Genomic DNA, 17,635 nt, shown 5'->3' with positions numbered 1-17,635 from the left:
AGTTGTTCAAAAGAAGACTCTTGACTCATCTTGCTAGCTCAATGCAAATGAGAAAACTTATTTTATGCTAAAGGCTCTAAGATATTTCATTCTAGTTGTCATTAACTATATATACAGACATGAGCAACATCTCTCATTCAGTTTAAGTATTAACTGTATATGGGATATAAGAAACTGTATATGGGGTGTAAGTAAACTCATATTTATAAATATTCTAACCTCTTGTCACTTTTTTATGCACATTCCAAACAGGATCTAACCACCATCAACTTTAACTGACAACATCTTTACAGAAATTTTTGTTTCCTTTTTAGTTTGATCACATTGAATAAAATAAACTGCATGTCTGTGCCAGACTTGAAGAAACAACCAACATTCCAGAAAGCACAAATCAGTAATTTCTAAGCATGTATCTGTAAGAGCTTGCCTAATTTTACAAACATTTCAGGATTAGTTTTCGGGGGTCTTTATATCTGCAAAGCATGGCCAATTTACTTGCAAGTTAGACTTGCAGTTACAACAAACTAGCACTAGTCACTGGCATCAGTCAAGAGGGAACTCTTCTTTGCCCTCCAGTTAAATCCATGAGTAGTTTTCTTTCAAAAACCCCCAAACTTCTCAAAAGATAAAGCATTATATTACTTCTGAAGTAATTCTTACCTTACTCATTTCTTTTTCAAATATGCAAGTGTGATTTCACATTTGTCTACTCTGAAAATAGAGCCTGTAAATTACAAAAGCTGAATAGCTGCTAAATAAAGTCAGACACTTAGATTCCTGTATAGAACAAATGCTTTCTGCATATCGCCTTCAGCTGAATAAAAAAAAGGTCCAACACATACTCACACTTTGTCAAGATAGGCTGGCCTTTTCTTCCTTGGGGTCAGCAGCACTGTCACAAAGATGGTAATGATAAAAAGAGCAAGGACTGCTCCAATCACAGCCCCTGCTACAGCAACAGAAGATGTCTGCTTAAAGGGCACATCTGCAATGTGATAGCATAGATTACAACTTTAAGAAGTTCATATACTTTCAAAACTCAGATAAGCTACTTCAGTGTTGGTCTGAGAAATATTTTTTTTTGCATTGCCAAATAGAAAGCCTTGTCCTGCACTAGTGCTTTTGCAGTATTGCCTCAACTTACCCAACTAAAAAATAACTAAAAAATGGGGAATTAAGAGAGCTCATGAAATCAAAATCTGATTTAAAAGATTTCATGGACTACTTTTATTAAGTACTAGCAGCATGCTTTCATTGTCAATTTGAAGGTAAGATGACATTACAAAACATATGGTTTGCACTTAAATGATCTAACAAGGTCTTAATTCAAAAACCTGGGCAACCATGGTTTAATGACAATCTTTCTTTAAAGAAACTTAAGTCAGCAGAAAGCAAAAAAGAAAAACTCAAAATCAGGTAAAAAAACTCAATATACTACTAGCAGCAATGAACACACAAACAAACATTAAACACTTGGCTAACACTTGTCAAAGTGAACCCCAAGACTACCTATCATCTTTATGACTTCACACTTCAAGCTACAAGAAAGTAATTTCCATAAATATATTTTAATAAGGGGAGAGAAAAAGCTGTGTTTTCTTTGTTTTGAAAGAAAAGACGTTAGCATTGTCAAATCTAATCCTGAACAACTCTCATTCTGATTTAATAAACTTGTCAGTCTTTAACGGCCACTCCTTTAATGATTCTTAGAAATCAATTTTTAAGTCTCAAAACTGAAAAAGCTGCTAACCTATTTTAACTTAAAATCATCAGTGCTTCAAACTTGTACCAATAGGATCAACAAAAATTTTCACAGTTGGAAAAATTCATATCAGCTGCAATAAACACTTACCTACAAAATTTAGGCAGTATACAATAATGCTCTGATTTACATTGATTACTGAATCAGAAAATTTAACAGCCAAGAAATTGAAAATTAACACAGTTCTGTACCTTCAATACATTTCTAAAGCAGTCTACTTCAGCTATTATCCAAATGCAACACAACCATTCTCTAATCTCTTATCCAAAGAAATTTTGAGAGCCTCTTCAGCTGTATGTTCTGTTCACAGATAAAAGCCCTGAAACTATGCAATGTGATTTATCAATTCCTCAGATTTCTAATGTTGTTCTGTCTGTATGCTGGAAAGCTGAGCAAAATCCCTCAATTAAAATAAACCTCAAAATACAACACTTGCACTCTAATAAAGCAATTGCTGTCTCCTCACTGCTTATGAAAGATCTGACATGAATATTCCCCTGGGATCACACTCACAAAGGTATATTCAAGTAACTTGAAAAAAATGGAAATAAGCTTTTTTTGTGCCTTTCTTAATGCTAAGGAATAAAGTAACTTGCAGAAGTTACTTCTCTCCTCAAGATGAAAGCAAAGTAACACTCTTGGTTTACATAACAGCTTTCCTGGCATAAGCTTCATGTGTCCATCAGATACCAGCCTGGACACTATAAGCTGTCTTGGCTTTGGCTGGGATAGAGTTAATTTCTTCTCTAGAGCTGGTACAGTGGTTTGGATTCAGAATGAGAATAATGCTGATGATCCACCCAAGTTTTGGGTTTTGCTAAGTTATATTTATCCTAAGCCAAGGACTTTTATTGCATATGTGTGTGTGTTTCATGCTCTGCCAGTGAGGAGCTGCACAAAAGAAAACTGGGAGGGAACATAGTTGGGACAGGTGACCTGAACTGGCTGAAGGGATATTCCACAGCACAGAACACCACGCCAACTATACAAACTGGGGAATTCCCCAGATGTAAGTATTGTGAATCACTTGTTTGTTTCCCTCACATTGCTTTCATTATCCATTACTATTATAATTATATTTTACTTTGTTTTTAATCATTAAATTGTTCCCATCTCAACCTGCAAGTTTTAGTTTTGATTCTCCCCCCCATTCCACCGGGGTAGAGAAAGCAAGCAGTTGTGTGGTGCTTAGCTGTAAGCTGGGCTTAAACTACAACACAAGCATAAATCATAATTTTTCCTGAAGAATGGGCACATGAATCAGTGGAAGTCTCACCTAATCACTGCATTTTAACTGGCTTAAGTTTAGCTTATACTGGGTGTCCTCTTCTTTAAGTGAGACAGTCTCAACTAACAAATATACATTCTTAGGTCCAGAATTCTTGAAGATGCTTTGGTCTTGTGATTATATCAGAAGAGTTTCTTGACTGCTTCATCCTAACTCCACGGTGCTTTTTCTTCTAGTAAATTCTGCTATAGTGTTAAAATATCATAAAGTATTACACTTTCAAAGTCCACCCACTGAGTCCCCTTTTGGGTGACATGACAATAAGCATCCATTTTCTTCTAAACACCAGGAAAAATAGTAATACCCCATCACACTGACACACAGGAACTGAATTTGGTTCTTTGAACTTCTTTGGCAATCAGTCTAACCAGCAGAATGATCATAAAGCTAGACCACCATGGCAAGCTGAACAAGCCAGAGAACACCTATGGTGCCACCTACAAAGCATTTTAACCACCAGATGGTCAGAAATAGATGGGAATTGATTAACTACAAGAAATATGGTTAAAGCAAACAAGGAAAATAGAATGAAAAAACAAGACTATTTTGAAGTATGCAATTGCTAGTTAGTTTATCAGCTGTACATGAAATGAAATGTTTTGGACAGCACTCTCTTCCATTTATCATTCTCTTAATCTTCTTAAAAGAGTTTCTGAAGACACTTGTTCTATAAGCTTAGGGTCTCCAAGGGGAAATACTGAACAGCCCATCTCAAAGAGCTTAAACACTTTAGTTCATTCTATCCAGCCTCTGGGTTTATTGTGCTTTTCCATCTCCACTTTTTAAGAACATAACTATGAAACATTTTTAAACACTACCTATGTTCCAGAATGTAAGAAAAAGTTTATTCACACAACAGCCATTTGTACGTACAATCAATTCTTTTTACAGTAGACATAATGTACAAAACATTGCAATGCGCGTAAGCCCTATCCCTATTAATAACTTCAACTCCAGAACATTTCAACTTCTTAACCCATAGGAATTAAATATATATATATATATTTTAAAAATCAAAGCAAAAAATCCACAGAGACAAAAGCAAGATATCCCATGTGGAAAACTGGTTTATGGTTATGTTTATTTCCAAGTAACACCATCTTTTAAAGATGATAGATCAAGTTTTTATTTGAAGAGAGGTATAATCTCTTTATTCCAGAGATAATTTGGATCAGAACCCTCTGCTTGAAATGTCACTCCTTTTCTTGTGTTTGCACTCAAACTACAGATAACCACAATATCACTTGCTATTGTTTTTGAGACTTTGGTCAATCATGTATCAGTACTCCATTAATCCAAACCCAAACTTAAGTTGTTTAGGGATGCTTTTCCATTTGAATTTCAAATAAAGCTGTTGCCTTAATCTTTTTCAAAGACATGCAGTCATATGCAATCACAGTGTATTGTCTACAACGCTCAATACAACTATTTTTGTGAAGCTCTAAATGCTGTAAGCTACCAAACATCATGAGGATAGAAAAGAACTTCCAGCATCAATGCTCATGAAGCAGCTGTAATTATGCAGCCTATTTCACGTCAATGGTAGCAGAGACTTTTCCCTTTTCAGGTTTCAAATACTAATAGCCTTATCAGCTTCAATTTCCTCAAGCTAAACACTTAAAAATGGCACTTCAAAAGATTCACTATTCTATTTATGAATTTATCATTGTTCTGCAAGTCATCTAATGGTATTTCATTCCTCCTCATATAATCAGCAGATTCAGTTTGGTGAATCTGCTCAGGACAAAGTAGAACTATTTCACATGTTGGACAAGATTTTCTACATATAATGTATACGGTGTCATTTTAAAGAACATGTAAAATCAGTATGGATTATTTGCAGGGAAAACAAATCCACTGCGGTACAGAGACTGCACAAATCTGAATTCCTGTTTCAAAGACCCTTTAGTTGCACCATTGAAGAGTGCTTTTTCAATACCTGAAGTAGCAGTGCAAATGTCCACTTCCCTACTAATAATCTGAAACTCTGGTTACCCTCTTCAAAGCAGGCATTGTAACTTAGTCAGAAGCAGCGTAAAACCGCTGTTTTAACTTCTGGTCATAGAAACTCTAATGCTTTTTGGCACCTGGGAAAATAAGCACATTCACATCAGCCTCCAGCTTCGGAATCTGTATGGGTGTTTTCTCCTTATAGTTGTGTCCAATTAACCAGCTTTTAAATTCAATGTTAAGATTCCCACAAAGCCTCCAGAACAGGTCTCAAAAATTGCACCCTGTGAATTTGCAAAGAGCATCTTGTATGCATTAATGAGTTTTGACATCCTGCCAATTACAGGCCTAACAAAACACCTTACTGTATGTATATATACAGACACTAGAATAAGCTTTAGAAATCAATGACTATAAAAAAATAACTTTTCATCTTATTCAAATACAAGCCTTTGACCTGTTTACAGTTACTCCTCAAAATGTTGTTCATAAGTTAGTTTCAGTGCAATGACTTAACTTTTAAGTATATAGTTACAAGAAGGCTCATTAAAATGCTAAGAGGTATTCATTTTTAAGCAGAAAAAACCCTAGAAAATAAAGCTCTAATTCTGCTGTAACTCATTTTAATTGGCAAAGTATTTGCTATATAGAAGCATCAAGTTTACCATGGATGGTACCTAGATTGGAGTAAGTCAAAGCCCCCAAAGATTATATTTGATCATTGCCTTGGGTAAACTTATTTTTAAATCAGAGAGCCAAGACAGTCACTTTTTATTCTTAAACAATATTGAATGGCAACTTTAATTTAGCCTTTTTTTTTTTTTTAAACTCTGACATAGACCAATATAAGCACTCTGTGTTAAAACTCAAATCTTAAACAGTAGTACAGCATTGGGAAAAAAAAGCAGCTCATTTTCCCCCAGATTCAGTATTTCCATTGTGTCAAGTCACAATATAAAAACCTTCAAAAAAAAGTTTCAAAAAGTTTATTCCTCATCTTGTGTAAGTATAAACAATCTGAAAGTGACCAGCCAATGAAGTGAACTGCAGGTACATGTTTAGTTTTCAGTGGTTACTACACATACCACTCCCTCCGAGATATTACCGCACCATCTAAGTGAGAAACAAAGTCATCATCCTCATAAAATTCGCCATGCATAAAACCCATTCCAAATGTTCCACCTTCATGGTAATCCATTGATCTTTCATGACGGTCCTGGTACCTGTTAGTATTGTCTATATTGTTCAACTCAGGTTTTCCAGGGTCTTCTAAATAATCTTTAGATATTAAGTTCATTGGGTGCTTTGTTTCTTTTTTTATACTGCCAGGGTAAGAACCCATATCATCTGACTGAAGAACATCTATTTGGGACTCTTTTTGCATATCTGATGGTGGAATGTAGCTCTTAGCAAAGTAGTCACCGCGGAACGTCTTTCTTCTCTTATAGTAGACAGCTCCAACCAGAGTACCAAGAAGTAACAGTAAAAGAATCCCACCCACCACACAGCCGACGACGATACCCCAAGTGTCGTCCTGCTTTGTTGGCAAGGTTGATGTTGGGAAATTTATTATTCTAGGTTCTGTTGCTAAACCTGTGGTGCCATCAGTCGAAGGATGCCAGGGAACCGTGGGCAGTCGAGTGGTAGTAGTAGGAGGATCTAATGGAAAGAGCAAAGAAGTAGACAAGACACAGAAAAGGCACAGAATGTCAATGCAAGCTAAATCAGTTAAGGGTTTATAAGAAAGCAAAGTTGATGGGTATGTTCTACAAGAATAGTTTTTCATTCTCAAGTTCATGGCACTATAAAATCTTAAATTACTCACAAACTTTGAACTAGCTTCCTTACACATGGTTTTGAGTTAAGCTGCAGCAGGACAAAGTATGGGGAGTGAACAAAATAAAAGTACCCCTCAGGTAGACAATTTGCTCTCCTCAAAGTAAGGAGATGGAGTTTTTCCACTCAGATGTTGACTGTTCATTATTTACCTCCTCCAAGGAGAGAAAACCCCAAGCAGTCCTCTAACTTTCCATCCAGCCATAGGGAATTCTGTATCAAATTGATTATGCCACAGAGTCAATCATTTCACATTAAATTCCCCCTTCAGAAATAGTTCAGGGCACTGAATATAAGAATGAAAAACTATGAGTTGTGTGCTCAGTCACATGAACTACTGAATTTTAAGCTATTCTCTCCAAAAACATTTGTTTCATTAATAAAACTTAGGCTCACCTTGGGATTAGTGAAAGAAGCATAGTTAAAAATGGCATGTATTAATCTCAAAGTAACACTTATGTTGAGCAAGGAGCCTTCAGGTTTTTAAAATAATAAAAAATGGAACATTTGAACCAAAAATTATTTCTATGCATTCCTTCTACAAGCCATTTGATCCTTCATGCACAAAGAAATTTCCATATTCATTCCTCAATATAAAATGATTTCCTGTCAGGTTATGCACGTAAACAAGAGACTGCCAGATACCAAGTTTCTCCAGCATGCAGCTTTTTCCTTTGTTCTTTAGGTCTACTGGATATGTATGCATCTGTATTGCAGACAAGGTTCCAAGTGATGGGCTGATGTCACTGAGATTATACCAGTCAATCACAATATAATACCCAACTCCACTTCTTATTTCTATGCCGCGCTGGAAAGAAATTACTTCTTGCCTTGCCCAATGCAAGCTAATTATTTTAAAATCAAAAAAGCAATTCTAAACATATTATTATAGCTTGAATCTTTCAGAGAGAATATTACATGGACAGCCAAGTAGCTCATTATATCATGTTATTTAGTTAAATGCCCATAAGCAAGATCCATGAAAGCAGTACTACCACCACATTAGAGGCACCCTAAATTTACCACCACAAAGAGTAAACCAGATAGAACTAGAGCTCTGTCAAGCTTTCAGATAGTTGACAAATCACAATTAAATAGCCATAAATATGATTTTTAATCTCACTATGCAGAGACAGACATACAATTTTCTCATAGTAGACAGAATTCTCACATTTGTTGTGATTACTACACGTCTTGCTGCTGAATGCAACATTTTAAGCATGACATAAGTAAAGTTTTACACAGACTTTCGAAGAGCATAATTGTATTCCTTAACTATGTAAAAAGTGATGGTTCGTTAGGGAACTATACATAAATGGAATTAATTTGACAGAAGACAGGAAACTAAACAAGAAAGATGCACTACCAAAATGAGTAAGAGGAATTCAGATTATGATTTTAGTAAAAATTGATTTAAAAGTGAGTTTGATAATTTAACAAAGAAGTAGAGATTGAAGTATCCAGGGTTCTGTGTCCCCCACATCCCTTGGTCATGAAGTTCAAATCCCTCTTCCTTGAAAAGGTATTTGCTTTAGATACAAGATTTGCAACGCTAAAACACAATTTCAAACAGTACCAGCAAAATCCTTCCAGGCTATATATACTTGTTTGGATTTAATTAGCTGGCTTTGTAATTGTTTTGCCTCTAATACTGAGGTCTTAAGTCCTATCCCTCCACATCCACAAGTATGTAGCATTTGCATCCTGGCAAATGTAACCATTGCATACATGAAATAAGCACAGTGGCAATTACAATCTTTATTTATAAAATTCGGTGTTTTACAAAGAATTTTTCCTTCAGAACTTCCCATTCATCCACCAGTTGTCAGGTTGTCCAGCTGCATTACCAACAAGCACTAATTAACATATTAAATCAATTGTAAACACAGGATCAATTAAGCATTTGTTTATATGTACTCCTGAAATACATAACCATGATACCTCTAAGGATTATTTGTTTCAGTACCTTCTGTTGTTCAAAAATGACAAAATGAAAACTGTCCCTTCTTGTTTATAAGGCAAATTGCAACTAAGAATATATGAGTTCACTTCTGATATCACCCAGAGTTTTCTAAATGTAATTTTTTTTTTTTTTTTTTTTTTTTTTTACTTCCTGTACCAAGCAATTTTCCCAAAGAGAGAACATGAAGATTGGGAGTGCCAAAATTTTATGTCTACCTCATAACATTTTGCTTGCAAATCACATCTCAAATGCCATCTCCAAAAGAAGAAAATGCCACTCTTATCTGTAGCTATGAAAAACATTATTATTTCATTTCAGTAAATTCTTTAACTATAATATTTCACAATCACTGATATGTGTTTGAGTTCTTAATTCTTCCCACAAAACATTAAGGCCATAATTTAAATTTTGTTTCATATGGCACTTTATTCAAAAGCAACAATTTCTTACTGATGACTTCCTTTAATACTTTACTTTGGATCCAATATTTAACAGCTCTCATCTCTTTCACTGATGTAGGCTTCTGTTGTTGCACAAAGCAAAGTGCATTAAAATATCCACGTGGATCAGGGAGCTGAAAGTAGCAGAAATTCTGGAAAATATTTGCATTTAGTTTAAATGCATCTTGATTTCAGTTTTTGTCTCTTACTATGTTCTGGGCCCTGTGCAAATCCTGTTGACATGTACCCTGTAATAATGATGAGGATGAGAAGACCCCAACAAAATTTCTTCTACATAGCTACCATCCCCATTAAAATAAGAGACGTAACTGAAGAAAGCTAAACCCAATTTTCTGCTATGAATGTAACAAGTGAATTGGCTCTTTCCATACAAAAAGAAGCCAAGTTTTCCTAGTTGGTTTCAAAGCCTTTGACACAGTTTTCTGCCAATAAAAGTAAGACTTGCTCTTGACTTCAAATGAAGCTCTGATACTACCTCAAATTAAAGGACCATGGTCCCTGTGAACTGATTAGTTTGCACACTCTTCATTATTTTCCAGATGTTTCCTATCAAAGTCAGTACCAATTTTCAACAGTGTCAACTTAATATTTCTGTTTTTCCCTTAAATTATATACTTTTCTCAGCTCTTACAATACCAAGAACTTATCCTAGGCAGGGGAGTTTCAACCATTAAGTTTAGTACAGGCATCCAACCAACATGACATGTTTCTTGTTCCAAACACTACATCCCCTTGCTTCATTCATCCTGCAGTACCACATCCTTCAAATGTCTGGGACTCACCTCTTCTTCTGGTGCCAATTCAAAACCAACAATAAGCCAAGTGTCAGAGAGATGAAAGTAGAAAGGGATGGATGAATCATCTCTGAAAAACCAGACCACTATCTTTAAAGTCTTAGGTTTAAGTCTTGTCTTGATATTTTCAGCTTATCATTGTAAAAAATCAACTACAGAACACAATATTCTTAAACCATAAACCATTTTGGACTTAGCCCACTATGAAGGATTTCAGAGGTAAAGTGACCAGCTCTACATCAGGTAAGATAATTCAATACCGGCACAATTTCCTTGGGTTCAAAATTGTCGTTTAAGTATTACGGAAACAAAGTTTTGGAAGGAAAGGTTCCCTGGAGAGCTGTTGTGTGTGTTAACATAGTTAAAGTCTGGCTGGTTCCAAAAGCCACAGAGTGGCCAAAAATAGCTCCCCCTATGTGAAAAAAACAATCCCACACCATTCAAGATAAAAATGTACCTTTTTTTGGCCTCCTACAAGACAAGGACCTGCTATCAATTACTTCTAATCTAAAAGTGAGTTGGCTTGGCACAAATTACAAGATCTCTCTTTGCACATGTCATTTTATTGAGTGGCAAGTATCTGCCTGTGTATGTATTATTTGTATATTTGCATGGATACATACATACTATAGTGTCTTAACTTGCTCTTCTTGCTAAATTAACCATAGAGGTTAACTTAAATAATAATTCTGTGCAGCTGGGTCTCAAAAATTGGCTCTTTCTTTCAACTGCTGAAAAACTTATAGTAGCAACTCCTTTATAACAGCAGGGAAAGTCAGCTTTCCATGGAAGAAGATTCTGAATATTTGAGAGTAAAGAATTTGGAAATTTATAATTCTTTCTTTCTTTCTCCAACCATTGCTACTCTAAGGTCAAATAATAGGTGAGGATACTGCATAACCCTCTCCCCACAGTGTCTTGCCTACAAAGATTCCACACTGGAGCTAAATATTTTCCTTTGGATTATTTTCAGTGTGTGTATCCCCACCTCTTATTTGGCAGCATAATACTAAGATTGGTACCAACAATTTCTTTCATCAATCATCCATTTTCAAAGTTCAGTGTGCTTTTGTGGTTTCTAGCTGGGATTTTCTTACACCAAATAAAAGATTTTGGTATTTTTTTGGGACACAAGAGAAACTTATTATTAACATAACCTCTGGCAGGGAAGAATATACAAGAAGACCACTGAAAATTCAAAGCCTACTAGCCCAGGGAGAAAAAGCACTTTGCTAAAGAGCAGTTTGTCCACATCCCTTCCAATATATAATTTAGCAAATAAAAGAGTGCCTGTATTCACAAGGCACTCTCAGAACAGAGGTTTATATACAAAGCAGCCAAAACTAAAACCAATGATCAGTCTCTGCTATGTTAATCCTCACAATGTCCACTCTACAAAAGGGTGACCCTGTACTTCCAGAAAACACCTTCCTAGGATTGCTGCCTAACAAAGTCTGGCTTTACTGTTAACAAAAAAAGTAATCTCTTCCAAAGGCTGTCATGACAGAGGCCTACCTTAATGCCAGTCTCCCAGCTCACCTCTCCCTTGCAAGGGGAGAAAGGGAAAGCCTCGGTAAACAGCATGAAGGTGAAGGAACACAGAGCCAAGAGAACAAAGTTCAATTCCTTGGGTAAGAAAACTGAGTAAATCAATGTTGTATGAGGAAGGATATCGAGCAGATAGCTTGTTTTGGAAAACTCTTATTCAATGCTTGAACTCCATGAGGAGCATGACTTGCTTTTGCTAGACAGCTATAAAAAAAGTTTAATTTTACATCACTGAATAAAAATAGCAAAGATAGCTGTGCCTTAAAAGCAATATAAAAAGGCGTATCAGGCTTCAAACACCATTTGAGTATTTCTCTATCCCAATAAAGATGTAGAATCTCCTGAAACTGAAAGCTGAATTCACCATTTAGTTCCTGTCAACTATTGCTCTTTCATTTCTGTTTTCGCATCAAGAATATTAACAAAGTTCAGAAGCACAACAGAACTTATTAAAAACACCTTTGACTTTTGAAACAGTGAATAGCAGGACCAAAACAAATTTTTTGCTCAGCTTACATTTCAAATCTACAACACATTTCAACTTAATAGGTATTTTTTTCTAGCATTTAAAAAGCTTAACAACTACCAGCATGGTGACTGTTCAGAAACATTAACTTCATAAATCCTTTTTGACAGGTTCATAATTAAAATTTGAAAGATGGTGCGGTCATACAGCTTTGTCCATTAACTTCCAAGTTTCACTTTACATTTTATGCCAAGATTTATACAGTGGACAAGATCAAAGACAGACAAATAATCTAATTGATTATTTCAGCTTTCTGTTCTACAGTACATCAGTGTCATGTTTACCATTGATACCTGCCAAGTTAAGTCAAATATTAAAGATGGTAAGTGGATTGATTACTAGTCACTTGCCCATCCTCCATCATTTAAGGACATTTCAGTTATTTAAAGAACCAATCACTCTGAAAAGTTAGTTCTTAAGAGTTACAATAAAATGTGCTTAGTATTTGTTTCTAAAAACAATACAGGTGTTACACTAATAATTGCTTCACCTCTCCTGCTTTTATCAAGTGTCTTAAATATGAATTATGTGTCTTAAATACACAGTGTTTTTCATCATTTTGTCACAGCATGAGAAACATAACACTTGAAAAGACTGAAATTTACTGTCAGCTAAAACCTTTACTGTTACTGATGCGCCTAACTGGCAGAACCATGACCCTGTATGATTCTGCACTGAGTAAGGCTCAGTTTTGTCACTCCCTGAAAACAGCTAAGGTTTGCTAATTGCAGTTAAATCGCCACAGTACAACAAAGTTGCTGAGCACAGCTGAAAAGCGGCACACATATAAACAGTGCCCATCAGTTCACAGCAAAGGCCAACTGCTGCAGCTTAACTATCTCTGCACTGAGCTGATTGAAACTCAAACAGAATGTAAACCATCACACCACTGCCCAACTAGCCTGTATGCCTACCCTGCTTTTCAAAAACTTGATTCATTTTAGGAAATATTATCTATGATTTCCTGGTTGGCCTGGTTTTCTTTAGTCTGTTGGTTGAAAATATAATATGAATGACAGCCTTGAATTTTCATGCATGACAGTCATGGCAAAAAGCATAAGGTCTATTTACAGCACATGATATTCACAGAACTGACAACATGAATAATAGTGGACTTGAAAAAACTTATCCCCACTCCTTAGAGGTAAATAGGGCTGAGAACAGAGTTATAAACTGCATTGTTATTTTTTGAGCAAGTGTAGTTGTAAGTTATATTCTAGTCAAACATATCACCCTATTTAATGATGATATTCTAATTTTTTGAATTGATATTACTTAAAATGTGACAGTTTTTGTAACTGTTTTGGGACTTTTATGCAGCCATGAATTCTTCTCCACAGAAGCAGCATTAGAACCAAAACACCCAAAATTAACTTGCACAGAAATAACTTTCATAACAATTGGCAGCACTTGAAGTCTTTTAAATGATATAAAATTCTAGCTATTAAGTTGTTTACAAGTAATTTGACTGTCTCAAACTTCATAAATTTCCAGTTAACTAGCTCATTGACTAGACAGTTAATTGTAACTTACCAGCTATCCACAGTGGCCTACAGTGTAGTTATATCACTCACTGCAACATTATCATTCATTATAAAGATGCAGACAACTGTCAGAATTGAATTCTGACTGGTGTGGTTTCAAACATCTTAAAGTTTTAGTCTTGAATTCTCATTTTAACTCTTAAGTGCTCATATGGAGTTTTAACAAAGTCATCTATGTTTGTATCCATCATCTCTGTATCCTCTAACAGGCTAACATGTGCTCACTTAATTTGCTTAATGAAATAACTAATGTCAAGAACTTACTGAAAAGCAGCAACACAATATTACAGAATGAAGTTTTAATTTTCATGTCTATTGTCTTCCTTAAAAATCCCTGTAATATTAGCATTTATTCATCAAGATAGAGATTAAGTTAATTTACTTAATTCCTTATGGAAATCTGAACAGCTTTATACAATTATACATTAGAAGTATTCACGCTTTCTGTAAGTCATGCTGCTCTTTCACAAAAGAGGTGTCACAGTAAAACATTAATTATATTGTGTTAATGATACAAGGATGTATGTTCCAATAGCAGTAGTGCTGCACAGACATACAAATTTGTGATATGGTACTAAGTAGATCAGCAAGAGTTCTGATGAGGTATTTAACTTGATCATCATTGGGTATCTGCACTTCGAGAAAATAACACAAGTAACTGGTGTAAAATGCACATATTCAGAACATAACCCTAACTTCTTTAAAAAAGAGCGTTTTTAGCTTTTTTCCACCAACATCCTGTTTTCTCAATTTATTACAGACAAGGTACCATTTATTGCAGTCAGTATGTCTTGTCAAACACGTTAACACTGCAAAAAAATGTTAATTTAACTACAAAGAGAAAATAATCATCTCAAACAACTTAATCATAACTATATTTCCACTGTATGTTGCTATTCAAGAGTCACTTTAATCAAAAATGGTGCTGTAGATTTAAAATCCACACTTTCAACAGCTTTTCACACAAAAATCATATATATTTCATATATATCATGCAGCAACCGGTTCTTCAGTTTTCTAATTCAATCACTGGCAAAGAAAAAGTTCCAAGTTAACATATTTTGCTAAGAAGCAAGCCTTACCTAATATGTAGATAGTCTTCTGATCACTTCTCTGACCAAGGGCATTAGTCACCTTACAGATGTAAGTCCCAGTGTAGTTATAAGTCAAAGGGCTGCTGAACTGCAGAGTATTGTTAACAGCCAACAATCCTTCAGGCCATTGTCCATCCAACCTAAAAGAACAGTTATATTTCAAATGTGTATATTTACAACTTACTTACACAGAAGTAGTTTAAAATAATATTGACAGTAATCTATAGAATTAATTTTTCACTGTGCTCTGACACTTCCACTGGGCTTTCTTTTGATATTCTCAGTGTACACCTGAAGGTTTACCTAGTATATAATTTCTGGGCCAAATCCTTTAAATGTCAGATCTTCTGGAACTAGCAAGCTGTAAAAATCAACACTACAACAGCTAAGAAAACAGCATCTCAAAACAACTTGGAGGAACAAGACAACCCAAGCTCTGAAAACTAACAGTCTAACTAAGAAGCATTTCTGCTGTCAGAAACAGCTGCCAGTTCATTTGCATCCAGTAAATATTTCTGTCCATAAATGCTTAATTTAGAGGACATTTTGACTAGAACTTCTGAACAAGAATTCAAGCAGTTTCTCCTCTCCTGATCTGCCTTTTCTCATCTACCATCACTTTTCTGTCTAAATTGGAGCACAGAAATGGAATGTGGTACTTGAATACACTTGAGGAAACAACTGGTTAAAAAAATTAGTTTTTATCAACTGACTTTTCCAAGTCTATCATTTCTCTATACAATTCTGCCTGAGATTGCAGTAACAACTGTGTAAACACGAGAAAAAGGGGAAAGGGCAAAGGCCCTAGAACTATTCTAAGAGCTCTCAACTGCCCATTAAACACCTGTGTCATTTCATGCCATTGAAACCCATTTTGATTTATCTAAGTACCTATTAACAGCTAAGCAGGCCTAAATTAGTATTCAAATTAGATCACTGGATGACAGTATCTTGAAAACATTATGCAAGTGTGATTTTTTAAGTAGTATTGAACAAAAAGGTACCCATCACTTTAGAACAGGTACTCAAAGAAAAAGAAACAAGCACTTCACAGTTAATACTAAATACAATCTTCAAAAAATGTGGTTCAAGATAACATTCCTACTTCCTTGCTGTGATTATTGCCCAGAATTGCTTCAGCTATATAAAGCTGATAAAAGTCATCAGGCACATACTTGATAATTCATAGTACCAGAAGTATTTATTTCAAGAAACATTATGAAACAGTCAATTGGTTTGAAAACTCTGCTCTAATAAAATTCTTATACATGCAGCATTTAAAAATATCACTAACCATGAAAATATCACCATCCCAGTAAATACAATGTCAGCTTGGAATCCAAGGGGTACAATTGGTTGGTAAGGTAGTTCTACAACTTCTTTTAATCTGCCACCAGTCAAACAGCACACAGTACTTCTAATTTCTCCAAGCTCAAGCTACACTTCTTTTACATGGATCTCACCCCTCCCTCCTCCACAAAGTTCCTCATTCACCAGTACTCAGCTTTTTGGATGGGTTTTGTTGTTGTTCAGAAAGGCACACGAGCTTTATTCCAGAAAATTTAGATTTCCTGTAAAGTTTGTTCCATTTTAAGTTTAAGAAATCCAGCAATGATCTCTGCAGTTTGAATGGCTTTAAATGTATTTAAATAGGTTTATTTCTTCTAGAATTGTGAACAGTAGTAGTATTGATTAGTTCTTATATGTGTTTCAAATTCAAATGAAAGAACTGAGAACTCAATGCATCTGAAGAAGCAAATGGTACTGCTGTTAGGGGTTTTTTTAAACATAGGAATGAAATGTGCTGAAATTTCTCATCACATAAATTTTGAGCTAAGCCTGGGATGGGCATGGCAGTCCACAGATTCATGAAATATGGATGCTATGTAAGCTTTTAATTTTTTTAATTTCATTTTATTTTCATTATTCTGTTAAATAATAGTTGGATCCTTACTAGATGTGTTGGTCTTTGCTCTACATGCTTCAACACACAGAGCTTAGTCTACCTTGAGTAACTAAAGAGACTTCGCCCTCAGAGTAATGACAAACTGTTTAGGCACATAAATTTACAAGATACCCACTCACTTGTATTCATACAAACATACATCTTGTATTCTCCTTTTCAAAAGCTGGATACAGACCAAAACCTGGACATTACGACCAATACAAATCATATACTCTTTGTTTTCAAAACATGCATGTACTGTAAGCAAAGTGATTATACCACTTGAATCATGTGGCAAGTCCCTTTTCATAAATATTTACCTGGTCCACATAAATTCCATAGGCAATGGATTTGCATCAGCATTACATTTGAGCTGAACATTTCCTCTTCCAATGAACCAATTTCCATCATAGCCAGTTACTGAAACTTCTGGGGCATCTGACAAAAAAAAGATTTAATCTATGAACAATCACAGTTTTTACATTAAAAGGGAATTGTGTGTAAGACCAATAGAACAGAAGGTTGCTTTTTTTCTGTTTGTTTTTTTTTTTAGGAGAATGTATGCTTTAGTTGTTGGTTGCCTTTTTGTTTTTAATTTAGAGACCACCACCAAAATATACAGAGAACTTGATACAGCTCCAAGCTACAACAGTAATATGCAGCAGTGAACAAATTGTTTTAATTGGTCCAACTTTCCCAGTGTGTTTTCAGCAACCACACAAGCACCCTGAGGAAGTGAGAGGACTTCAGAAAAAAGAATCAGTTTCATGTTTTTGGGAAGTGAGGAATGGTAACTTAGAACTACTTCTCACTAAAAAGATACAGCAAAGGATCAGAAACAACCTTGGGAGAAACCAGGCAATTAGGAAATCACCAAAAAGTTCACAAATGCCAGCTATAAAGATTAAATTACTCACTGGCATC

General features: G+C 35.2%; 1 protein-coding gene across 2 annotated transcripts in view; it reads right to left on the bottom strand.

Annotated features, from left to right (window-relative positions):
- Positions 1–17,635, bottom strand: part of NECTIN3 (nectin cell adhesion molecule 3) — a 58,268-nt gene that overhangs the window by 8,911 nt on the left and 31,722 nt on the right. The window contains exons 4-6 of one of the 2 annotated variants that reach the window (XM_086883284.1): positions 17,032–17,149; positions 14,755–14,906; positions 847–985 (exon numbers count right to left, since the gene is read on the bottom strand). In XM_086883284.1, coding sequence (XP_086739410.1) covers positions 847–985; positions 14,755–14,906; positions 17,032–17,149 — 409 coding nt within the window. Of the gene's footprint in view, positions 1–846; positions 986–3,783; positions 6,660–14,754; positions 14,907–17,031; positions 17,150–17,635 lie in introns of those variants that run through there. The other variant, XM_086883283.1, reaches the window with a different exon arrangement.

This window comes from Cyanistes caeruleus, chromosome 3 (genome assembly GCF_971803275.1).
Source record: "Cyanistes caeruleus chromosome 3, bCyaCae1.hap1.1, whole genome shotgun sequence".
Taxonomy (NCBI): Eukaryota; Metazoa; Chordata; class Aves; order Passeriformes; family Paridae; genus Cyanistes; species Cyanistes caeruleus.
The sequence above is the reverse complement of the archived record's forward strand: the minus strand, read 5'-3'. Positions and strand labels throughout refer to the sequence as shown.